The 26,274-nt window shown below is 39.6% G+C and overlaps 2 protein-coding genes across 11 annotated transcripts; one reads left to right on the plus strand and one right to left on the minus strand.

Moving 5' to 3' along the window:
* Positions 1–1,749: 1,749 nt before the first annotated feature.
* LOC121875958 (PE-PGRS family protein PE_PGRS30-like) lies at positions 1,750–11,549 on the plus strand. Of its 6 annotated transcripts, none has more exons than XM_042380776.1 (5): positions 1,750–1,893; positions 2,102–2,838; positions 3,114–3,863; positions 10,785–10,959; positions 11,032–11,549. In XM_042380776.1, exons 1-5 carry the CDS (start codon positions 1,863–1,865, stop codon positions 11,121–11,123), a joined length of 1,785 nt encoding a protein of 594 aa, XP_042236710.1. In that variant the 5' UTR covers positions 1,750–1,862; the 3' UTR covers positions 11,124–11,549. The 6 variants fall into 6 exon arrangements, with proteins under 6 accessions (XP_042236710.1, XP_042236711.1, XP_042236707.1 ...); XM_042380777.1 differs by having other exon boundaries at positions 1,753–1,893; positions 3,114–3,420; positions 3,607–3,863; positions 10,785–11,549; XM_042380773.1 differs by having other exon boundaries at positions 1,753–1,893; positions 10,785–11,549.
* A 2,323-nt stretch (positions 11,550–13,872) lies between these two features.
* LOC121875956 (cell wall protein IFF6-like) lies at positions 13,873–23,945 on the minus strand. Of its 5 annotated transcripts, none has more exons than XM_042380768.1 (4): positions 23,793–23,945; positions 23,315–23,584; positions 22,860–23,194; positions 13,873–15,467 (listed from the first exon to the last, which is right to left on the minus strand). In XM_042380768.1, the coding sequence occupies exons 1-4, from the start codon at positions 23,821–23,823 to the stop codon at positions 14,475–14,477; spliced, it is 1,629 nt and encodes a 542-aa protein (XP_042236702.1). In that variant the 5' UTR covers positions 23,824–23,945; the 3' UTR covers positions 13,873–14,474. The 5 variants fall into 5 exon arrangements, with proteins under 5 accessions (XP_042236702.1, XP_042236699.1, XP_042236703.1 ...); XM_042380765.1 differs by lacking the exon at positions 22,860–23,194 and adding an exon at positions 15,693–16,147 and having other exon boundaries at positions 13,874–15,467; positions 23,195–23,584; XM_042380769.1 differs by lacking the exons at positions 22,860–23,194; positions 23,315–23,584; positions 23,793–23,945 and adding exons at positions 15,693–16,027; positions 16,148–16,417; positions 16,626–16,776 and having other exon boundaries at positions 13,874–15,467.
* Between the last annotated feature and the right edge of the window lie 2,329 nt (positions 23,946–26,274).

Here is a 26,274-nt window from a genome sequence, read left to right on the forward strand (position 1 = left end):
ATATTCAACATATGTAGATGGAGATGGAAACTGATTATGTGATAGTAATATAAGGAAAAAAATAATGGGGAATTGTGGGAAAAGAGGATTTCTGGAAACGTACTGTGCAGTCACGGTCCAAAAGTCCTGTTGCCTCTCATGCTGCTTCCGAGGCAGTAGACATTGATGCATTATTGTGTCCACGGATTCTTTGGATTCACGAGTCTGAATTGCTGGATTCATGAAGCAGCAGGAGAGGCGACAGGACTTTATACTGTACTGTACAAGTGAGATGTTTCCTAAATGATAGTGTTAGTATGAACAAACCTGACGAAACAACCTAACAATTAAAGTATAATGAAGGAATGTGAAGTGTTCTGTGGAGGCAGATGAACCACAACACCGGAAAAATAGTTGATCAACTTGGTACATAACTTTACAAACAAGGATCATGTTTACGTTACAATAATTATAAGGTATCATAATAGTTTTTTCATAAAATTTACAAGAAATTTTATTAAACGTCTCAAAAGGAAAATAAGTATACTCGAATTTGATGAGATTTACCAAAGAACAAGAAAAAAAGTAAATACAAAATAACTTATCATTTAATTAATTATGGTGGATCTTGATGAAACTTAATAAGCTAATTATGTGATATTGTTACAGAAAGACAAAAAAAACTTCCATTCAGTTGAAAAAAACAAAACAGAAATTCAATATTGTTTACATCGACGATAAAGACAATACAGAGACTATAACATAAATTCTCCTTATATCTCACTACTTTTACCTAACCTAACCTAACCTAACCTGTAGATAGGACGAGATATATTAATAAACTAAAGATCTATTATGAAAAGTTTAATCTCGTCAGTGAAAGTCAGAGTTCCTCACCAGGTCACGTGAGTTGCTTTCATAACTCAATGTCTCACCTTCTGTAAACAACAACTGTCAAATATCATAAGTTCCTTCACCTTTTTTCAAACAAGGGAAGAATTTTCTCATCGGTTACAAATTTACTTTCATTTTAATTAAAATTTAAGAGTCCAGTTTTATACCACAACCCAGCCTTATACCACAGTCCAGCCTTATATCACAGTCCAGCCTTATACTACAGTCCAGCCTTATGCCACAGCCCTACTTTATACCAGAGTCCAGCCTTATACCACAGCCACTCCCTCCACCACCTCGTGTCCTCCCATCACCACTGTTGCCAACACAAACTACTGTCCTATCTCGTCTGTACATCAACCAACGATAAATAAATACTTTAACACCTGAGGGAAAACTTATCATAAAGGTTTTCATCACTAAAAAAGTCTCAGTTGATGATAAATTCTGTTTATATTTACCCATTAGTTCAGTATTGCATAAGAGGAATTCCCATACTGAGTGAACGTTGCTGATTCTTCTGTATATATCAACAGTATGAAGGTAATCCAGAATTTTAAAGGAATCAATTAATACTAAAGACACCCTAATGTATAATAACTTTTTCTTTTTTTTCATTAAATTTGTACATGAGCTTTTACATAAGTTTCTCTCTAAAATTACCTATTCCATAACATGTCAGGCTTAAAAAAAATATGGTAGTGTCAAGGTCTATGACCCAACCAGCAGTGTTCTACTTAATATCAGCCAAGCAGGTCACCCAATACAGTTCCTCTCACCATCTAGCGACCTTGAGCCTCCCGGAGTGTCTGCCCCCCGACCATGTATATAAAGCGGCGCCAGTTGGACCCAGCATCACAACTCTTGCTCTGGTCTTCCTCCTCACCTCACCTCCTCCTCGAGACTCACACTCAACACTTGACTCAACAACAACACTCATTCAGAGTCACAACTCATATTAAGACTTTCACAACAAACATCTCCTGAAGATGAAGGTCACAAAACATCTTATATTTATCGGTAAGAGAACTATGTAACTCGTATATGTAGTGATCTTTTTCATTAAGTTTCTAATGTATCTCAGAAGACTAACTCTCTCTCTTATTCATTACTGAACACAAACGTAAACTAAAAACTCAATTATCATGTATAATAATTTTCCTTCCATTAACATCTATGTAATTTTTGTCGTAATTTACAATAAGTTTTACTTTCTTTATTTTCTCAGCCTCGCTAGTTGCGTCATCCTGGGCGGTCAACCTAAATTATTTAACTCCAACGAACGGCTTCAACGGTGGCAACGGTAATGGTAACGGTAATGGAGGTTATAATAATGGAATTAATGGAAATGGCAACGGTGTGATTCTAAACGGCAACGGAAATGGGTTAGTCAATGGAAATGGTAACGGATACGCCAATGGTTTAAATGGAAATGGTGTGATTGTAAACGGTAATGGAAATGGTAATGGATATGTAAATGGCGGAAATGGTAACGGAGTATATACAAACGGCAATGGAAACGGAGTAATCAACGGAAATGGTAACGGATACGCCAATGGTGGTTATGGCAACGGTAATGGACTTATTGTCAACGGCAACAGTGTTGTTAACGGAAACGGATATGCCAATGGTAATGGTTTTGTCAACGGAAACGGTGGTGTTAACGGGAACGGATATACCAATGGAAACGGTAATGGATTTGTCAACGGCAATGGTGCTGTTAATGGGAACGGATATGCCAATGGAAATGGTAATGGTTTAGTCAACGGCAACGGCGCTGTTAACGGGAACGGATACTACAACGGCATCGTGGACCCCATCAGCGCCCTTGCTGATGCTATTGGAGGTGGCGGCGTCCCCGGCGTGGACTATCCCATCCTGGCTTCTGTCCCCTTCACTGGATTCTCCTGCGGCGGACTAATACCCGGATACTACGCTGATACTGCCCCCGAGGCCGGCTGTCAGGTGAGTCTTTTACTGCCCCCGAGGCCGGCTGTCAGCTGAGTCTTATACTGCCCCCGAGGCCGGCTGTCAGCTGAGTCTTATGTCATATAACTAATACATTCTGAATTTTATGAAGGTTTAGATGTTACGTCTCCTGCTGTATAAAGAAGATATATTCCTATATTCCTCAAAATTTTTGAGAATAGAACTTGAAGCATTTATCTGTTTCCATAATAATGTTGTTTAAAGTAGATGTTGCTTATGTTCAGGTTAATTGATAATGTTGTCCTCGACAGGTATTCCACATCTGTCAGGCAGATGGCAGGAGCGACTCCTTCCTGTGTCCCAACGGCACCATCTTCAACCAGCAGTTCTTCGTGTGCGACTGGTGGTACAACTTCGACTGTTCCACCGCCCCGCAGTTCTACAGTCTCAACGCTCAGATCGGAGTGGTCAACGGTAATGGCAACGGATACTCCAACGGCATCGTCAATGGCATTATTAACGGTAACGGGATTTACGGTAACGGAGCAAATGGCAATGGTGCAGTAAACGGAAATGGTGTCGTCAACGGTAATGGAAACGGATACGCTAATGGCAATGGTTATGCTAATGGCAACGGTAATGGCAATGGATACGTCAATGGTGGAGTAAATGGAAATGGACTCATCAATGGCAATGGCAACGGTTACGCTAATGGCAACGGTAATGGTAATGGATACGTCAATGGTGCAGTAAATGGAAATGGTGTCGTCAATGGTAATGGAAACGGATATGCTAATGGCAATGGTTATGCTAATGGCAACGGTAATGGCAATGGATACGCCAATGGTGCAGTAAATGGAAATGGACTCATCAATGGAAATGGCAACGGTTATGCTAATGGAAACGGCAATGGCAATGGATATGCCAACGGTGCAGTAAATGGAAATGGTCTCATCAACGGCAATGGCAACGGTTATGCAAATGGCAACGGTAATGGAATTAATGGCAACGTAAATGGAAATGGTCTTATCAACGGCAATGGTAATGGTCTTATCAACGGCAACGGTAATGGATACACTAACGGTAACGGAATCAACGGAAATGGAAACGGATACACCAACGGTAATGGAAACGGTAACGGATACGCCAATGGCAACGGTAATGGTATTATCAATGGGAACGGTAATGGACTTTTCAATGGCAACGGTAATGGTCTTATCAACGGCAACGGTAATGGATACACCAACGGTAACGGAGTCAACGGGAACGGGTTGAGCATACCGGCGCCAGCCTCTCCCTCCGGCCTGTACCAGACGCCCGCCTTCTAAGTGTTGCCTCCCACATCTGGCTCAACTCTTACAAACTTTTTGTTATCATACACCGAAGCTGCAGTTAGAGGACATTTGTCTGTGTCTTTCACTACTTCCAGGAATTAATATATGTGAGAGATGTCAGCTTTACCTTCCTTAAGAGGCAGCTAAAACGACTAAGCTAACCAGCTGAGCCTGACATGGCAGGGTCAGGACCATAGTATGCTGTACCTAGTAACTATATACTGTACATGCTTGCTCTAGTTCTCACTCTTTTATCTGCAACTTAATACACTTATGTACTTATATAAATTTATAATACATTTACAACTTATGTTGCACCTGTGGACATGAGCATCTTTTTCTAAATTATTAATTGCGGTGTTCTAAAAAATAATCCAGGAAATCTTGTATAAATCTTTGTGATTCAGTTAACAGTATTTTTTCTGTATAATAAATAACTCGGTCGTGGTTTCAAGTTAATTAAATTACTTCATTATCTGCTGTATGTTCTAAAGTATTGTTATATTGAGGTGTGGTCAGGGAGCTTAAAATGTTTTCCAAAAATTAACTTGTTACTTGTTAAGAGTTCAACTAAATCTTTACTCGAGATTAATCAATAATTTGTTTATTATTTATAATTACAAAGTGTAGTTGACAATCTTTATTTGTTGCTTCAAGATGCGTATTATATTTTCTTATGACAAATATAATCTAAAATAATAATAAATAATATTATTATACAATGTGTTTTTATCCTATTCTTATCACGACTTAAACAATAGATTTCTTTCAGATTTACAATAATTCTGAAGATCTAGTATTGTACCTGCAGTAGCTGTCATCTTCATTAAAACATCAATCATGATTCACATGAAGATTAACAAGATGTAATGATAGGATTGTTTGGTTATAAAACATGGATTAAAAATAATGGAAACTCGTTATTAGTAGTACAATACAGTTCATATCTATCAATTGTACCCAAATACCACTCGAAGATTTCATGTACAGAAACAAGTGAACAAGAAGGAAATAAAAACAATATTTTTTAGTTGTATATGTACATGTATTTTCCCTCCCTCCCTCAACTCCCTGGCATTTTGTATTTTTCTAAGAGTTCGGAGTTAAAATCATCATTCTCCATTTCCTTCATGACCTTATAGTTAGGCACGTATCCCCTCCCCTCCTGGTGGGTGAGGGAGAACACCTTACCTCAAGAACTGGTTGACAATGAACTGTGATGTAGAGCGCGGCCATACTCACATTAGTGCAGACCACACCACCATAGGCCCCAATAGCCACTAAATTATCACCCTGGAGAAAAACTTTCTCACCTCGATACATAAAACCAAATTAAGAGTCAACTTTAAACTAATTACTTCTTCAGCGTATGTACACACCTGTTTAGGCTTCCATGGTCAAGAATTCCCATGATTCCTCCTCCCTACATCATCACTAAGTTCGGTCACTCAAGCTACGTCTTACAGTGCGAGAACGCAACACGTATTTCTCTACTTTAGTTACACGTAGTGATATGTGTCAAGCTGGACCCTGAATGAAAGAGTAACAAGTAAATTAGAAGGAAAAATGAAGAACTTAAGAATCATATGTTGGGTAATAGAACAAATAAAATAAGAAAAATAGAACTAAGGAAGAGATGTGAGAGTGAAGGAAGTGTCTGGCAGAGATATGACAACAGGAGTTTGTTGTGGTGTTACTGGCATATTGAGAGAATGGTAAGGGAAAGACTGATAAATCCGATGTATAGTTCAGAGGAGGATGGTAGGGGAAGGGAGAGAGGGACGGAGGAGGAAGAAGGTAGGAAGGAGGAGAAGGAGAGATGGAGGGAGGAAGAGAGGAACACCTAGAAGGAGAATATCGAGCTGGAAGAAGAACTCAAGAAATCAAGATGGTGGACAAACAAGACGTTGATATGTTTATGAATGAGGAGAGAGTCCATGGCGTCGACCAGTTGTTGTGGCCGACGGTGTTACTGTCGTGTGATCCCAAGTTATATGGAAAGACAGAATAAACCAAACAGATACCTTGAGGTCTTGTTATGAGAGGAGAACACTACAGCAGAACCTATCTGTTGTAGCAGAAAGAGTGAATGAATGATAACGAATGAAGAGAAAGATTGTTTGTTTCGGCAATTCTGTGATGTAGTGAAAGTAGTCTTAAATGAATGAAAAATAGTTCTAATATACTCGTAGTTTTATATCTTTGTTCCCTCAATTATTGAAATATATTAAGGCTTACTTATGAAACTGCCAACACAAAACTTTTCAATACGCAGTCGACAATCCTGGCTGACAGTTGTTGAACCTTGTCTTCTCACCCCATGTAGGGATGATTGCTTTACTTCCTCTGTGTGTGTGTGTGAGTGTGTGTGTGAACAGGGTATTGTGAAACCTAAGCATAGGATTTCAATGGAACTTTATAGATTGTTCAAATGATGGCTAGAAAAGAAGTGAATATGTGTGTGTTTGTGTGGAATCGGAATTAGAGGAATGTAAAGAAATTAATAAAGGAGAGAATTACTGACTTGCTTAGAAATTTGACCCTCGATTCGTGTTTCGTAATCGTTCATTGAATCTGTATCGAAGTGGGAATGAGAATTTTTGGAACATGTACTATCGTTGACAAAAGTTCGCTCCCTGTAGTGAAACTGAGACACGGGAATGAGTCTCCGAACTGACTTACCCTCAATGTTATCTGGTGCTGGTGTGCTGTGAGGGTCGATACTGCTTCAGTTTGGGAAGGAGAGAACTCTTGTCCACGATAGTACTGTGCAGCCATGGTCAAAATTCCTGTCGTCTCTCCTGCTGCTTCACTAACCCTGAGATTCAGACTCGCGAACCCGAAGCAGTAGACATTGATGCATTATTGTGTCCACGGATTCTTTGGATTCACGAGTCTGAATTACGGGATTCATGAAGCAGCAGGAGAGGCGACAGGACTTTCTACTGCCCTGTATAAGTGAGATGTTTCCTAAATGATAGTGTTAGTATGAACAAACCTGACGAAACAACCTAACAATTAAAGTATAATGAAGGAATGTGAAGTGTTGTGTGGAGGCAGATGAACCACAACACCGGAAAATAGTTGATCAACTTGGTACATAACTTTACAAACAAGGATCATGTTTACGTTACAATAATTATAAAGTATCATAATAGTTTTTCATAAAATTTACAAGAAATTATATTAAAAGTATCAAAAGGAAAATAAATATACTCGAATTTGATGAGATTTACCAAAGAACAAGAATAAAAGTAAATACAAAATAACTTATCATTTAATTAATTATGGTGGATCTTGATGAAACTTAATAAGCTAATTATGTGATATTGTTACAGAAAGACAAAAAAAACTTTCATTCAGTTGAAAAAAAACCAAACTCAATATTGTTTACATCGACGATAAAGACAATACAGAGACTATAACATAAATTCTCCTTATATCTCACTACTTTTACCTAACCTAACCTAACCTAACCTGTAGATAGGACGAGATATATTAATAAACGAAAGATCTATTATGAAAAGTTTAATCTCGTCAGTGAAAGTCAGAGTTCCTCACCAGGTCACGTGAGTTGCTTTCATAACTCAATGTCTCACCTTCTGTAAACAACAACTGTCAAATATCATAAGTTCCTTAACCTTTTTTCAAACAAGGGAAGAATTTTCTCATCGGTTACAAATTTACTTTCATTTTAATTAATATTGAAGAGTCCAGTTTTATACCACTGCCCAGCCTTATACCACAGTCCAGCCTTATATCACAGTCCAGCCTTATACCACAGTCCAGCCGTACACTATAGTCCAGCCTTATACCACAGTCCAGTCTTATACCACAGTCCAGCCATATACCACAGCCACTCCCTCCACCACCTCCTGTCCTCCCATCACCACTGTGGCCAACACAAACTACTGTCCTATCTCGTCTGTACATCAAACAACGATAAATAAAAACTTTAACACCTGAGGGAAAACTTATCATAAAGGTTTTCATCACTAAAAAAGTCCCAGTTGATGATAAATTCTGTTTATATTTACCCATTAGTTCAGTATTGCATAAGAGGAATTTCCGTACTGAGTGAACGTTGCTGATTCGTCTGTATATATCAACAGTATGAAGGTAATCCAGAATTTTAAAGGAATCAATTAATACTAAAGACACCTTAATGTATAATAACTTTTTCTTTTTTTTCATTAAATTTATATATGAGCTTTTACATAAGTTTCTATCTAAAATTACCTGTTCAATAACATGTCAGGCTTTAACAAAATATGGTAGTGTCAAGGTCTATGACCCAACCAGCAGTGTTCTACTTAATATAAGCCAAGCAGGTCACCCAATACAGTTCCTCTCACCATCTAGCGACCTTGAGCCCCCCGGAGTGTCTGCCCCCCCGACCATGTATATAAAGCGGCGCCAGTTGGACCCAGCATCACAACTCTCGCTCTGGTCTTCCTCCTCACCTCACCTCCTCCTCGAGACTCACACTCAACACTTGACTCAACAACAACAACACCTCATTCAGAGTCACAACTCATATTAAGACTTTCACAACAAACATCTCCTGAAGATGAAGGTCACAAAACATCTTATATTTATCGGTAAGAGAACTATGTAACTCGTATATGTAATGATCTTTTTCATTAAGTTTCTAATGTATCTCAGAAGACTAACTCTCTCTCTTATTCATTACTGAACACAAACGTAAACTAAAAACTCAATTATCATGTATAAGAATTTTCCTTCCATTAACATCTATGTAATTTTTGTCGTAATTTACAATAAGTTTTATTTTCTTTATTTTCTCAGCCTCGCTAGTTGCGTCATCCTGGGCGGTCAACCTAAATTATTTAACTCCAACGAACGGCTTCAACGGAGGCAACGGCAATGGTAACGGTAATGGAGGTTATAATAATGGAATTAATGGAAATGGCAACGGTGTGATTCTAAACGGCAACGGAAATGGGTTAGTCAATGGAAATGGTAACGGATACGTCAATGGTTTAAATGGAAATGGTGTGATTGTAAACGGTAATGGAAATGGTAATGGATATGTAAATGGCGGAAATGGTAACGGAGTATATACAAACGGCAATGGAAACGGAGTAATCAACGGAAATGGTAACGGATACGCCAATGGTGGTTATAGCAACGGTAATGGACTTATTGTGAACGGCAACGGTGTTGTTAACGGAAATGGATATGCCAATGGAAATGGTAATGGTTTTGTCAACGGCAACGGTGGTGTTAACGGAAACGGATATACCAATGGAAACGGTAATGGATTTGTCAACGGCAATGGTGCTGTTAACGGTAACGGATATGCCAATGGAAATGGTAATGGTTTAGTCAACGGCAACGGCGCTGTTAACGGGAACGGATACTACAACGGCATCGTGGACCCCATCAGCGCCCTTGCTTATGCTATTGGAGGTGGCGGCGTTCCCGGCGTGGACTATCCCATCCTGGCTTCTGTCCCCTTCACTGGATTCTCCTGCGGCGGACTAATACCCGGATACTACGCTGATACTGCCCCCGAGGCCGGCTGTCAGGTGAGTCTTTTACTGCCCCCGAGGCCGGCTGTCAGCTGAGTCTTATACTGCCCCCGAGGCCGGCTGTCAGGTGAGTCTTATACTGCCCCCGAGGCTGGCTGTCAGGTGAGTCTTTTACTGCCCCCGAGGCTGGCTGTCAGCTGAGTCTTATACTGCCCCGAGGCCGGCTGTCAGGTGAGTCTTATACTGCCCCCGAGGCTGGCTGTCAGCTGAGTCTTATGTCATATAAACTAATACACTCTGAATTTTATGAAGGTATAGTTGTTACGTCTCCTGCTGTATAAAGAAGATATATTCCTATATTCCTCAAAATTTTTGAGAATAGAACTTGAAGCATTTATCTGTTTCCATAATAATGTTGTTTAAAGTAGATGTTGCTTATCTTCAGGTTAATTGATAATGTTGTCCTCGACAGGTGTTTCACATCTGTCAGGCAGATGGCAGGAGCGACTCCTTCCTGTGTCCCAACGGCACCATCTTCAACCAGCAGTACTTCGTGTGTGACTGGTGGTACAACTTCGACTGTTCCACCGCCCCACAGTTCTACGACCTCAACGCTCAGATCGTAGTTGTCAACGGTAATGGCAACGGATACTCCAACGGCATCGTCAATGGCATTATTAACGGTAACGGGATTTACGGTAACGGAGCAAATGGCAATGGTGCAGTAAACGGAAATGGTGTCGTCAACGGTAATGGAAACGGATACGCTAATGGCAATGGTTATGCTAATGGCAACGGTAATGGCAATGGATACGTCAATGGTGCAGTAAATGGAAATGGACTCATCAATGGCAATGGCAACGGTTATGCTAATGGCAACGGTAATGGTAACGGATACGTCAATGGTGCAGTAAATGGAAATGGTGTCGTCAATGGTAATGGAAACGGATATGCTAATGGCAATGGTTATGCTAATGGCAACGGTAATGGCAATGGATACGTCAATGGTGCAGTAAATGGAAATGGACTCATCAATGGCAATGGCAACGGTTATGCAAATGGAAACGGCAATGGCATTGGATATGCCAACGGTGCAGTAAATGGAAATGGTCTCATCAGCGGCAATGGCAACGGTTATGCAAATGGCAACGGTAATGGTAATGGTCTTATCAACGGCAATGGTAATGGTCTTATCAACGGCAATGGTAATGGTCTTATCAACGGCAACGGTAATGGATACCCTAACGGTAACGGAATCAACGGAAATGGAAACGGATACACCAACGGTAATGGAAACGGTAACGGATACGCCAATGGCAACGGTAATGGTATTATCAATGGGAACGGTAATGGACTTTTCAATGGCAACGGTAATGGTCTTATCAACGGCAACGGTAATGGATACACCAATGGTAACGGAGTCAACGGGAACGGGTTGAGCATACCGGCGCCAGCCTCTCCCTCCGGCCTGTACCAGACGCCCGCCTTCTAAGTGTTGCCTCCCACATCTGTCTCAACTCTTACAAACTTTTTGTTATCATACAGCGAAGCTGCAGTTAGAGGACATTTGTCTGTGTCTTTCACTACTTCCAGGAATTAATATATATGAGAGATGTCAGCTTTACCTTCCTTAAGAGGCAGCTAAAACGACTAAGCTAACCAGCTTTGCCTGACACGGCAGGGTCAGGACCATAGTATGCTGTACCTAGTAACTATATACTGTACATGCTTGCTCTAGTTCTCTCACTCTCTTATCTACACCTTAAATTCCCGTCAATGTATTTGTCACTTGTTAAAGGTTCACCTAAATCTACACTTAAGATTCAATGAAATGGTTTTAGAGTATTTTTCATTACAATGTTTAGTGTTCTACCCTCACTGGTTGCTTCAAGATGCTTATATATTTTCTTATAATAAATATTATACAAAAACAATAAATATCATTATGATTCACTGAGTTTTTAACCCATTGTTATCAAATTCAAACACTTTTTCGGTTATTGAAATACTACGGAATGTGTACAGTCTTTTAGCAAAACGAAATTTACAAGAATGTTAACACGAAATAAAGATAAGCTTGGAAACACAATTTATAATCTAATTTGAAAATGTATCCTTAGAACCAAGATATATTTAACATCAGGTTCTAGTTTGGGTTACAATACATGACATTTTTCTTCCATATGTTGACATGAAAAGAAAGTGAAAGTGATTCCCATAGGCATGATGGTCTATTAGGGACAGTGTGGATTCAGTACACTGTATACTGAGACTTCGGTACACAAGGAGGCAGCATGGCCAGTATAGTGCCCCCATCCGCCTTCACTTCTCCAACATTTAAAATTTAGATTACCATATGCAGCTTGGTGGACTGGCAGTGCCCAAGACTAAGTGAGTTGCACGACTAGCGAGGTTATCCTAAAACTATATCTTGCGCTTGTGAGACTTCACTTGGATTATGCGGTTCAGTTTTGGGCACCATACTACAGAATGGATTTCGAATCCACAGAGGACTTGGCACTCCCTGAGGAGACGTAGAGTGAGGGGCGATATGATCGAGGTGTATAAATGGAAGCCAGGGCTAAACAAGGGTGATATAACAAGGGTACTCAAACTATTCAACCGGCAGCGAGCTCGTAGCAATGGTTTTAAATTGGACAAATTTCTATTTAGGCACGAGATAGGTAAACACTGGTTTGGAAATAGAGTAGTGGATGAGTGGAACAAGTTACTGAAGATCATCATTAATTCCAACAAGCTGTGTAGCTTCAAATATAGGTTAGACAGATATATGAGCGATAGGGGTTGGGTGTAAACTGGGCTGCCTATAGTATGGGCCAATTTGCCCGCTGCAGTTCAGTATCATTCCATTCTTATATTTTTATTTATCGATAACTATTGCTTCTGTGTATATTATCTCCCCAAAAGATTTAGAAGCCTCATTTACACACAATTGCAGGGCCTCAATTGTTTCTCTTACCATTGACAACACAACATACATATATTGTTTTTCACTCTTGATCTTTTTTTCATTTTTGTATTTCTTTATGGTTCTATTATTATTATTATTATTATTATTATTATTATTATTATTATTATTATTATTATTATTATTATTATTATTATTATTATTATTATTATTATTATTAAATTTCGCCCCCAGGCCCCGATGTGGGTCAGTGACCCAGCCAGGTGGGCTAATCCCCGCAAAAAAAAATTAAATAAATAAAACATATCTATCGTCTGTTGAGAAAATACCGAATTGATCTATATATATATATATATATATATATATATATATATATATATATATATATATATATATATATATATATATATATATATATATATATATATATATATATATATATATATATATATATATGTATATATAATATATATATAATATATATATATATATATATATATATATATATATATATATATATATATATCTTAGTTAATCCAACCTTAAAATGATCCTAAAACATTAGCAAATACTGTATTACTTTTTCATTAAGACTGTATGTTCTGAAGCTTGATCAAGGAATCAGAGTACCACCCTCATACCTGGGAGTTGGCGACCACAGTCCTCCTCTCTAAACGTTCTTGGGTTGCTTTTACCAATCATCTAATTCTAAGGGCTTGTATTTCTCTACCTTCCCCTGGCCTTCCTACTCCCAACCTTGCCCAATAATATTGCTATTATTATCCCCGACGTATCTAATTTTTCTTTGTCTGTACATTTGAAGTACAGTGTATTTCTCATGAAGTTTTTGCTAATACTATTACTTCTTCACTTGTTTACCTGTCAGAGTAACTTATTCTTAACATTGGCCTATAACACCACATTTCAAAGGCCTCCAACCTCTTTCTGGTGTCTGCTGAAAGTGTCCACGCCTCTGACCCATACATCAGACCTTGCCATATAAAGCCTTTCAGCAACCCTTTTCTCAAATAGACGTTAATGTTTCCTTTTCATTAGATCTTTCAGATTATTAAATGCTGTTTATGCTTGCCCTAATTTTGTTTTGATTTCTTCTGTACATCTACCATTACAACTAATGTTATCTCCCAAGTACACAATATTCTCCACTTGTTTAAGTTCGCCGTTGCCTACCATAATTTTTATTTTAGGATTCATTTTCAATTTGGAAAACCATTACTTTAGTCTTTTTGCATGATAACAGTAGGTTAAAACACAGTGTATGATAATCACATTTATTTTTATATCATATTTGTTACAAGAAAATATAATAAGCATCTTGAAGCAACCAAGTAAGGTAAAACAATACACTTTGTTATTAAAAATTCTCACAAAGACTTTCCTTAGAATTTTGTATGAAAATTTAGATGAACCTTCAACAAGTAACAAGAGGTTTTTAAACTTGCTGTACACACCTGGATATATTGCTAAGAAAGATCCATACTGAAGTAACACTGTTTAACTGAAGTCATTAACTATGTAAGGAACAATTATTATCGTATTTAGAATTACATATAAAAGATTATTGATACGAATATTTAAGACACATTAATTAATAAATAAAAAGGTAGACAGTCTTGTGTATTAGAGTTGTAGATAAAAGAGTGAGAACTAGAGCAAGCATGTACAGTATATAGCTACCAGGTACAGCAAACTATGGTCCTGACCCTGCCATGTCAGGCACAGCTGGTTAGCTTAGTCGTTTTAGCTGCCTCTTGAGGAAGGTAAAGCTGACATCTCTCATATATATTAATTCCTGGAAGTAGTGAAAGACACAGACAAATGTCCTCTAACTGCAGCTTCGGTGTATGATAACAAAAAGTTTGTAAGAGTTGAGACAGATGTGGGAGGCAACACTTAGAAGGCGGGCGTCTGGTACAGGCCGGAGGGAGAGGCTGGCGCCGGTATGCTCAACCCGTTACCGTTGACTCCGTTACCATTGGTGTATCCATTACCGTTGCCATTGGCGTATCCGTTACCGTTGCCGTTGATTCCGTTCCCATTGGTGTATCCATTACCGTTGCCGTTGATAAGACCATTTCCGTTGCCGTTGATAAGTCCATTACCGTTGCCATTGATAAGACCATTACCGTTGCCAATGGCGTATCCGTTACCGTTGCCGTTGATTCCGTTCCCATTGGTGTATCCATTACCGTTGCCATTGGCGTATCCGTTACCGTTGCCGTTGATTCCGTTCCCATTGGTGTATCCATTACCGTTGCCGTTGATAAGACCATTTCCGTTGCCGTTGATAAGTCCATTACCGTTGCCATTGATAAGACCATTACCGTTGCCATTGGCGTATCCGTTACCGTTTCCATTACCGTTGGTGTATCCGTTTCCATTTCCGTTGATTCCGTTACCGTTAGAGTATCCGTTACCGTTGCCGTTAATAAGACCATTACCATTTCCGTTGCCATTAATTCCATTACCGTTGCCATTGCCATTGATGAGTCCATTTCCATTTCCTGCACCATTGACGTATCCATTGCCATTACCGTTGCCATTAGCATAACCATTGCCATTAGCGTATCCATTTCCATTACCATTGACGACACCATTTCCATTAACTCCATTAATTGCACCATTTCCGTTTACTGCACCATTGCCATTTGCTCCGTTACCGTAAATCCCGTTACCGTTAATAATGCCATTGACGATGCCGTTTGAGTATCCGTTGCCATTACCGTTGACCACTCCGATCTGAGCGTTGAGACTGTAGAACTGTGGGGCGGTGGAACAGTCAAAGTTGGACCACCAGTCACACACGAAGTACTGCTGGTTGAAGATGGTGCCGTTGGGACACAGGAAGGAGTCGCTCCTGCCATCTGCCTGACAGATGTGAAACACCTGTCGAGGAAAACATTATCAATTAACCTGAAGATAAGCAACATTATTATGGAAAGAGATAAATGCTTCAAGTTCTATTATCAAAAATCTTAAGGAATATAGGAATATATCTTCTTTATACAGCAGGAAACGTAACAACTAAACCTTCATAAAACTCAGAATGTATTAGTTTATATGACATAAGACTCACCTGACAGCCGGCCTCGGGGGCAGTAAAAGACTCACCTGACAGCCGGCCTCGGGGGCAGTGTCAGCGTAGTATCCGGGTATTAGTCCGCCGCAGGAGAATCCAGTGAAGGGGACAGAAGCCAGGATGGGATAGTCCACGCCGGGGACGCCGCCACCTCCAATAGCATCAGCAAGGGCGCTGATGGGGTCCACGATGCCGTTGTAGTACCCGTTCCCGTTAACAGCGCCGTTGCCGTTGACAAATCCATTACCATTTCCATTGGCATATCCGTTCCCGTTAACAGCACCGTTCCCGTTGACAAATCCATTACCATTTCCAATGGCATATCCGTTTCCGTTAACAGCACCGTTGCCGTTGACTAAACCATTACCATTTCCATTGGTATAACCGTTCCCGTTAACAACACCGTTTCCGCTAACAAATCCATTACTATTTCCATTGGCATATCCGTTTCCGTTAACAGCACCGTTGCCGTTGACTAAACCATTACCATTTCCATTGGTATAACCGTTCCCGTTAATAACACTATTGCCATTGACAGTAAGTCCATTACCGTTGCCGTTTACACCATTGACGTATCCGTTACCATTTCCATTGACTAACCCATTTCCGTTACCGTTTAGAATCACACCGTTGCCATTTCCATTAACTCCATTAGTATAACCTCCATTACCGTTACCATTACCGTTGCCACCGTTGAAGCCGTTCGTTGGAGTTAAATAATTTAGGTTGATCGCCCAGGATGACGCAACTAGCGAGGCTGAGAAAATAAAGAAAATAAAACTTATTGTAAATTACGACAAAAATTACATAGATGTTAATGGAAGGAAAATTCTTATACATGATAATTGAGTTTTTAGTTTACGTTTGTGTTCAGTAATGAATAAGGGAGAGAGTTAGTCCTCTGAGATACATTAGAAACCTAATGAAAAGGATCATAATATGTACGAGTTACATAGTTCTCTTACCGATAAATATAAGATGTTTTGTGACCTTCATCTTCAGGAGATGTTTGTTGTGAAAGTCTTAATATGAGTTGTGACTCTGAATGAGTGTTGTTGTTGTTGAGTCAAGTGTTGAGTGTGAGTCTCGAGGAGGAGGTGAGGTGAGGAGGAAGACCAGAGCGAGAGTTGTGATGCTGGGTCCAACTGGCGCCGCTTTATATACATGGTCGGGGGGCAGACACTCCGGGGGGCTCAAGGTCGCTAGATGGTGAGAGGAACTATATTGGGTGACCTGCTTGGCTGATATTAAGTAGAACACTGCTGGTTGGGTCATAGACCTTGACACTATCATATTTTGTTAAAGTCTGACATGTTATGGAACAGGTAATTTTAGAGAGAAACTTATGTAAAAGTTCATATATACATTTAATGAAAAAATGTAAAAGTTATTATACATTTGCGTGTCTTTAGTATTAAATAATTCTTTTAAAATTCTGGATTACCTTCATACTGTTGATATATACAGACGAATCAGCTACGTTCACTCAGTATGGGAATTCCTCTAATGCAATACTGAACTAATGGGTAAATATAAACAGAATTTATCTTCAACTGAGACTTTTTTTAGTGATGAAAACCTTTATGATAAGTTTTCCCTCAGGTGTTAAAGTTTTTATTTATCGTTGGTTGATGTACAGACGAGATAGGACAGTAGTTTGTGTTGGCAACAGTGGTGATGGGAGGACAGGAGGTGGTGGAGAGAGTGACTGTGGTATATGGCTGGACTGTGGTATAAAGTAGGACTGTGGTATAAGGCTGGACTGTGGTATAAAGTAGGACTGTGGTATAAGGCTGGACTGTGGTATAAGGCTGGACTGTTAAATATTAATTAAAATGAAATAAAATTTGTAATCGATGAGTAAATTCTTCCCTTGTTTGAAAAAAGGTGAATCAAATTATGATATTTGACAGTTGTTGTTTACAGAAGGTGAGACATAGAGTTATGAAAGTAACTCATGTGACCTGGTGAGGAACTCTGACTTTCACTGACGAGATTAAACTTTCCATAATAGATCTTCATTATATTTCGATTATTAATATATCTCTTCCTATCTGCAGGTTAGATTAAGTTAGGTTAGGTTAGTTCAAAGATCAGGTTAGAAGTTAGGTTAGGTTTGGTTTGGTTAGGTTAGGTCAGTTAACCTCTCTTAAGTAACCGTCGTGAGGTCAAAGGAGAATTCATGTTTTAGTATCGGTATTGTTTTTATCGTCGTTGTAAACAATACTGAAGTTTCTGTCGTGTCTCACCCTAAGGAAAACTGTCTTGTCTTTCTGTAACAATATTCTGTATTCGTTTCTACAGATGGAAAGAGTTATCACCTAAGTCGCCTTTCATGTTTCATCAAGGTCCATCCTCCCGTTCATGAGACGATTAATTGAAAAATATCTTCTTTAGTCTTTACCTTTATTCTTGTTCTCTGGTAAATTTCATCAAATTCGAATATATTTCCTTTTCTTTTGGTACTTTTAAAATTTCTAGTTATTTTTTTTAGAAAATTATTATGATACTTTATATTGTGACGTAAACATGATCCTTGTCAGTAAAGTTATGTACCAAGTTGATGAAGTCTTTCTCCCGTGTTGTGGTTCATCCGCCTCCACACAACGCTTCACATTCCTTCATTACACTTCACGTCTTGTTAGGTTGATTCGTCAGGTTCTTTCATAATAACACTATCACTTAGGAAACGTCTCGCTTGTACAGTACATTCAAAACCCCTGCTGCTCCACGAATCCCGTAATTCAGACTCGTGAATGTAAAGCATCCGTGGGCACAATAATGGATGAGTGTCTACTGCTTCGGGTTCATGAAGCAGCATGAGAGGCAACAGGACTTTTGACCGTGACTGCACAGTACGTTTCCCAGAAATACTCTTTCCCACACCCCCATTATTTTTTTCCTTATATTACTCGGTCACATAATCAGTTTTCCATCTCCATCTACATATGTTGAATTTTTTTTTGCCACACTCCTGGGACAAAATTAAGGTTATCTTTCCTCTAGCCACACTATTATTGCGGGGGAAGGATGGTTGAACAGCGACTCAAATATTAGAACCACCGGAAATTAGACCCGGGCTTTAGCTAACTGAACAGAAAATTATGTAAACAGTTAACAGAAGAAAATATTACATTGTATGGGATGAGAAACACTCCTTCAACGCGGATAGGTCAGGAATACTTAACCGTACCTAGCGACGGGGTCTCCACAGGGCAGCGAACTAAACAGAAGCAACAGCTCCATCACGAATACCCGTATAAATGACCAACTAAGACCTGTCATGACCCAATGCAGCTCACTATCTCTTCAACAAAACAAAAGTCAACTCACAGTACGTCGGCGGGACATCAAGCTTTCGGAGTCATTAAAAGTATGGTGTAAAGGAGGAGGCAGCAGGACCATTGCACAACAGTCTCTGGCCTCACACCGCTGGGGCAACAGCTTGACAAATGAAGAGCTGTTGAGGACAAACAAATGAATCAATAGTAAAACAAAGAAAATTAAAGATGTAGTAAACTAAAAACACACAAACTGGATGAGACAAGGACAAGAACTCACAGAGGAGTGTGCACAGTATAGACCTCTCCGCTAGCCAGGTCTCGGTCAAGTGAGGGACAGCCCGGACAGACAGCAGGGTTGTCCCACAAGTTAAATACAATGAATTGAACATGGTACTTCGATACAGATTCAGTGAACGACTACGAAGCACAAATCAAAGGTCGAAGTTCTAAACGAGTCAATAATTCCCTCCTTTACTGATTTCTGTATCTTCCTCTAATACCAACTCCACACAAACACACACACATATTCACTTCTTTTCTGGCCTCAAGGTATCTGTTTGGTTTATTCTGTCTTTCCATATAACTTGGGATCACCCGACAGTAACACCGTCACCCACAACAACTGGTCGACGCCATGGTCTCTCTCGCCATTCATAAACATATCAACGTCTTGTTTGTACACCATCTTGATTTCTTGAGTTCTTCTTCTCGCGTGTTATTCTCCTTCTAGGTGTTCCTCTCCCCCTCCGCCCCTCTCTCCCCTTCCGCTATTCTCTCCCTCACCCTACCATCGTCTTCTGAACTATACACCGGATTTATCATTTTCTTTTAACATTATCTCAATATATCAATAACACCACAACAAACTCCTGCACTCACATCTCTGCCAGACACTTCCTCCATTCTCACATCTCTTCCTTGTTTCTATATTGCTTGTTCTCTTTATTCTATTTACCCAACATATTATTCTTAAGTTCTTAGTTATTGCTTCTCCTAATTTCCTTGTTACTCTTTCATTCAGGGCCCAGCTTGACACATATCGCTACGTGTAATTGAAACAGAGAAATACGTGTTGCTTTCTTGCAATGTAAGGCGTAGCTTGATTGTAACCGAACTTATTGATGATGTAGGGAGAAGGAATCATGGGAATTCTTGACCATGGAAGCCTAAACAGGTGTGTACATACGCTGAAGGAGTAATTAGTTGACTCTTAATTTGGTTTTATTTATCTAGGTGAGAAACTTTTCCTCCAGGGTGATAATTTAGTGTCTGTTGGGGCCTATGGTGATGTGGTCTGCGCTGATGTGAGTATTGTTACCCAGTTCTTGAGGTAAGGTGTTCTCCCTCACCCACCAGGAGGGGAGGGGATACGTGCCTAGCTGTTGGTCATGAGGGAAATGGAGAATGATGATTTTAACTCCTAACTCTAAGAAAAATAGAAAATGCCAGGGAGTTGAGGGAGGGAGGGAGGGAAAATACATGTACAAATACAACTAAAAAATATTGCTTTTATTTCCTTCTTGTTCACTTGTTTCTGTACATGAAATCTTCGAGTGGTATTTGGGTACAATTGATAGATATGAACTGTATTGTACTACTAATAACGAGTTTCCATTTTTTTTAATCCATGTTTTATAACCAAACAATCCTATCATTACATCTTGTTAATATTCATGTGAATCATATTTGATGTTTTGATGAAGATGACAGCTACTGCAGGTACAATACTAGATCTTCAGAATTATTGTAAATCTGAAAGAAATCTATTGTTTAAGTCGTGATAAGAATAGGATAAAAACACATTGTCTAATAATATTATTTATTATTTTTTTAGATTATATTTGTCATAAGAAAATATAATAAGCATCTTGAAGCAACAAATAAAGGTTGTCAACTACACTTTGTAATTATAAATAATAAACAAAATATTGATTAATCTCGAGTAAAGATTTAGTTGAACTCTTAAGAAGTAACAAGTTAATTTTTGGAAAACATTTTAAGCTCCCTGACCACACCTCAATATAACAATACTTTAGAACATACAGCAGATACTGAAGTAATTTATTTAACTTGAAACCACGGCCGAGTTATTTATTATACAGAAAAAATACTGTTAACTGAATCACAAAGATTTATACAAGATTTCCTGGATTATTTTTTAGAACACCGCAATTAATAATTTAGAAAAAGACGCTCATGTCCACAGGTGCAACATAAGTTGTAAATGTATTATAACTTTATATAAGTACATAAGTGTATTAAGTTGTAGATAAAAGAGTGAGAACTAGAGCAAGCATGTACAGTATATAGTTACTAGGTACAGCATACTATGGTCCTGACCCTGCCATGTCAGGCTCAGCTGGTTAGCTTAGTCGTTTTAGCTGCCTCTTGAGGAAGGTAAAGCTGACATCTCTCATATATATTAATTCCTGGAAGTAGTGAAAGACACAGACAAATGTCCTCTAACTGCAGCTTCGGTGTATGATAACAAAAAGTTTGTAAGAGTTGAGACAGATGTGGGAGGCAACACTTAGAAGGCGGGCGTCTGGTACAGGCCGGAGGGAGAGGCTGGCGCCGGTATGCTCAACCCGTTCCCGTTGACTCCGTTACCATTGGTGTATCCATTACCGTTGTTACCGTTGTTGATTCCGTTCCATTGGCGTATCCATTACCGTTGCCGTTGATAAGACCATTTCCGTTGCCGTTGATAAGTCCATTACCGTTGCCATTGATAAGACCATTACCGTTGCCATTGGTGTATCCATTACCGTTGCCGTTGATAAGACCATTTCCGTTGCCGTTGATAAGTCCATTACCGTTGCCATTGATAAGACCATTACCGTTGCCATTGGCATATCCGTTACCGTTGCCGTTGATTCCGTTCCCATTGGTGTATCCATTACCGTTGCCATTGGCGTATCCGTTACCGTTGCCGTTGATTCCGTTCCCATTGGTGTGTCCATTACCGTTGCCGTTGATAAGACCATTTCCGTTGCCGTTGATAAGTCCATTACCGTTGCCATTGATAAGACCATTACCGTTGCCATTGGCGTATCCGTTACCGTTTCCATTACCGTTGGTGTATCCGTTTCCATTTCCGTTTATTCCGTTACCGTTAGAGTATCCGTTACCGTTGCCGTTAATAAGACCATTACCATTGCCGTTTCCATTAGCATAACCGTTGCCATTGCCATTGATGAGTCCATTTCCATTTACTCCACCATTGACGTATCCATTGCCATTACCGTTGCCATTAGCATAACCATTGCCATTAGCGTATCCGTTTCCATTACCGTTGACGACACCATTTCCGTTTACTGCACCATTGCCATTTGCTCCGTTACCGTAAATCCCGTTACCGTTAATAATGCCATTGACGATGCCGTTGGAGTATCCGTTGCCATTACCGTTGACCACTCCGATCTGAGCGTTGAGACTGTAGAACTGCGGGGCGGTGGAACAGTCGAAGTTGTACCACCAGTCGCACACGAAGAACTGCTGGTTGAAGATGGTGCCGTTGGGACACAGGAAGGAGTCGCTCCTGCCATCTGCCTGACAGATGTGGAATACCTGTCGAGGACAACATTATCAATTAACCTGAACATAAGCAACATCTACTTTAAACAACATTATTATGGAAACAGATAAATGCTTCAAGTTCTATTCTCAAAAATCTTGAGGAATATAGGAATATATCTTCTTTATACAGCAGGAGACGTAACAACTAAACCTTCATAAAATTCAGAATGTATTAGTTTATATGACATAAGACTCAGCTGACAGCCGGCCTCGGGGGCAGTATAAGACTCAACTGACAGCCGGCCTCGGGGCAGTATAAGACTCACCTGACAGCCGGCCTCGGGGGTAGTATAAGACTCAGCTGACAGCCGGCCTCGGGGGCAGTAAAAGACTCACCTGACAGCCGGCCTCGGGGGCAGTATCAGCGTAGTATCCGGGTATTAGTCCGCCGCAGGAGAATCCAGTGAAGGGGACAGAAGCCAGGATGGGATAGTCCACGCCGGGGACGCCGCCACCTCCAATAGCATCAGCAAGGGCGCTGATGGGGTCCACGATGCCGTTGTAGTACCCGTTCCCGTTAACAGCGCCGTTGCCGTTGACAAATCCATTACCATTTCCATTGGCATATCCGTTCCCGTTAACAGCACCGTTCCCGTTGACAAATCCATTACCATTTCCAATGGCATATCCGTTTCCGTTAACAGCACCGTTGCCGTTGACTAAACCATTACCATTTCCATTGGTATAACCGTTCCCGTTAACAACACCGTTTCCGCTAACAAATCCATTACTATTTCCATTGGCATATCCGTTTCCGTTAACAGCACCGTTGCCGTTGACTAAACCATTACCATTTCCATTGGTATAACCGTTCCCGTTAATAACACTATTGCCATTGACAGTAAGTCCATTACCGTTGCCGTTTACACCATTGACGTATCCGTTACCATTTCCATTGACTAACCCATTTCCGTTACCGTTTAGAATCACACCGTTGCCATTTCCATTAACTCCATTAGTATAACCTCCATTACCGTTACCATTACCGTTGCCACCGTTGAAGCCGTTCGTTGGAGTTAAATAATTTAGGTTGACCGCCCAGGATGACGCAACTAGCGAGGCTGAGAAAATAAAGAAAATAAAACTTATTGTAAATTACGACAAAAATTACATAGATGTTAATGGAAGGAAAATTCTTATACATGATAATTGAGTTTTTAGTTTACGTTTGTGTTCAGTAATGAATAAGAGAGAGAGTTAGTCTTCTGAGATACATTAGAAACTTAATGAAAAAGATCATTATATATACGAGTTACATAGTTCTCTTACCGATAAATATAAGATGTTTTGTGACCTTCATCTTCAGGAGATGTTTGTTGTGAAAGTCTTAATATGAGTTGTGACTCTGAGTGAGGTGTTGTTGTTGTTGAGTCAAGTGTTGAGTGTGAGTCTCGAGGAGGAGGTGAGGTGAGGAGGAAGACCAGAGCGAGAGTTGTGATGCTGGGTCCAACTGGCGCCGCTTTATATACATGGTCGGGGGGCAGACACTCCGGGGGGCTCAAGGTCGCTAGATGGTGAGAGGAACTGTATTGGATGACCTGCTTGGCTGATATTAAGTAGAACACTGCTGGTTGGGTCATAGACCTTGACACTATCATATTTTGTTAAAGTCTGACATGTTATGGAACAATGTAATTTTAGAGAGAAACTTATGTAAAAGTTCATATATAAATTTAATGAAAAAATGTAAAAGTTATTATACATTTGCGTGTCTTTAGTATTAAATAATTCTTTTAAAATTCTGGATTACCTTCATACTGTTGATATATACAGACGAATCAGCTACGTTCACTCAGTATGGGAATTCCTCTAATGCAATACTGAACTAATGGGTAAATATAAACAGAATTTATCATCAACTGAGACTTTTTTTAGTGATGAAAACCTTTATGATAAGTTTTCCCTCAGGTGTTAAAGTATTTATTTATCGTTGGTTGATGTACAGACGAGATAGGACAGTAGTTTGTGTTGGCAACAGTGGTGATGGGAGGACACGAGGTGGTGGAGGGAGTGGCTGTGGTATATGGCTGGACTGTGGTATAAAGTAGGACTGTGGTATAAGGCTGGACTGTGGTATAAAGTAGGACTGTGGTATAAGGCTGGACTGTGGTATAAAGTAGGACTGTGGTATAAGGCTGGACTGTGGTATAAGGCTGGACTGTTAAATATTAATTAAAATGAAATAAAATTTGTAATCGATGAGTAAATTCTTCCCTTGTTTGAAAAAAGGTGAATCAAATTATGATATTTGACAGTTGTTGTTTACAGAAGGTGAGACATTGAGTTATGAAAGCAACTCACGTGACCTGGTGAGGAACTCTGACTTTCACTGACGAGATTAAACTTTCCATAATAGATCTTCATTATATTTCGATTATTAATATATCTCTTCCTATCTGCAGGTTAGATTAAGTTAGGTTAGGTTAGTTCAAAGATCAGGTTAGAAGTTAGGTTAGGTTTGGTTTGGTTAGGTTAGGTCAGTTAACCTCTCTTAAGTAACCGTCGTGAGGTCAAAGGAGAATTCATGTTTTAGTATCGGTATTGTTTTTATCGTCGTTGTAAACAATACTGAAGTTTCTGTCGTGTCTCACCCTAAGGAAAACTGTCTTGTCTTTCTGTAACAATATTCTGTATTCGTTTCTACAGATGGAAAGAGTTATCACCTAAGTCGCCTTTCATGTTTCATCAAGGTCCATCCTCCCGTTCATGAGACGATTAATTGAAAAATATCTTCTTTAGTCTTTACCTTTATTCTTGTTCTCTGGTAAATTTCATCAAATTCGAATATATTTCCTTTTCTTTTGGTACTTTTAAAATTTCTAGTTATTTTTTTTAGAAAATTATTATGATACTTTATATTGTGACGTAAACATGATCCTTGTCAGTAAAGTTATGTACCAAGTTGATGAAGTCTTTCTCCCGTGTTGTGGTTCATCCGCCTCCACACAACGCTTCACATTCCTTCATTACACTTCACGTCTTGTTAGGTTGATTCGTCAGGTTCTTTCATAATAACACTATCACTTAGGAAACGTCTCGCTTGTACAGTACATTCAAAACCCCTGCTGCTCCACGAATCCCGTAATTCAGACTCGTGAATGTAAAGCATCCGTGGGCACAATAATGGATGAGTGTCTACTGCTTCGGGTTCATGAAGCAGCATGAGAGGCAACAGGACTTTTGACCGTGACTGCACAGTACGTTTCCCAGAAATACTCTTTCCCACACCCCCATTATTTTTTTCCTTATATTACTCGGTCACATAATCAGTTTTCCATCTCCATCTACATATGTTGAATTTTTTTTTGCCACACTCCTGGGACAAAATTAAGGTTATCTTTCCTCTAGCCACACTATTATTGCGGGGGAAGGATGGTTGAACAGCGACTCAAATATTAGAACCACCGGAAATTAGACCCGGGCTTTAGCTAACTGAACAGAAAATTATGTAAACAGTTAACAGAAGAAAATATTACATTGTATGGGATGAGAAACACTCCTTCAACGCGGATAGGTCAGGAATACTTAACCGTACCTTGCGACGGGGTCTCCACAGGGCAGCGAACTAAACAGAAGCAACAGCTCCATCACGAATACCCGTATAAATGACCAACTAAGACCTGTCATGACCCAATGCAGCTCACTATCTCTTCAACAAAACAAAAGTCAACTCACAGTACGTCGGCGGGACATCAAGCTTTCGGAGTCATTAAAAGTATGGTGTAAAGGAGGAGGCAGCAGGACCATTGCA

This window comes from Homarus americanus, unplaced genomic scaffold, assembly GCF_018991925.1.
Source record: "Homarus americanus isolate GMGI-L3 unplaced genomic scaffold, GMGI_Hamer_2.0 scaffold3384, whole genome shotgun sequence".
Classification (NCBI taxonomy): Eukaryota; Metazoa; Arthropoda; class Malacostraca; order Decapoda; family Nephropidae; genus Homarus; species Homarus americanus.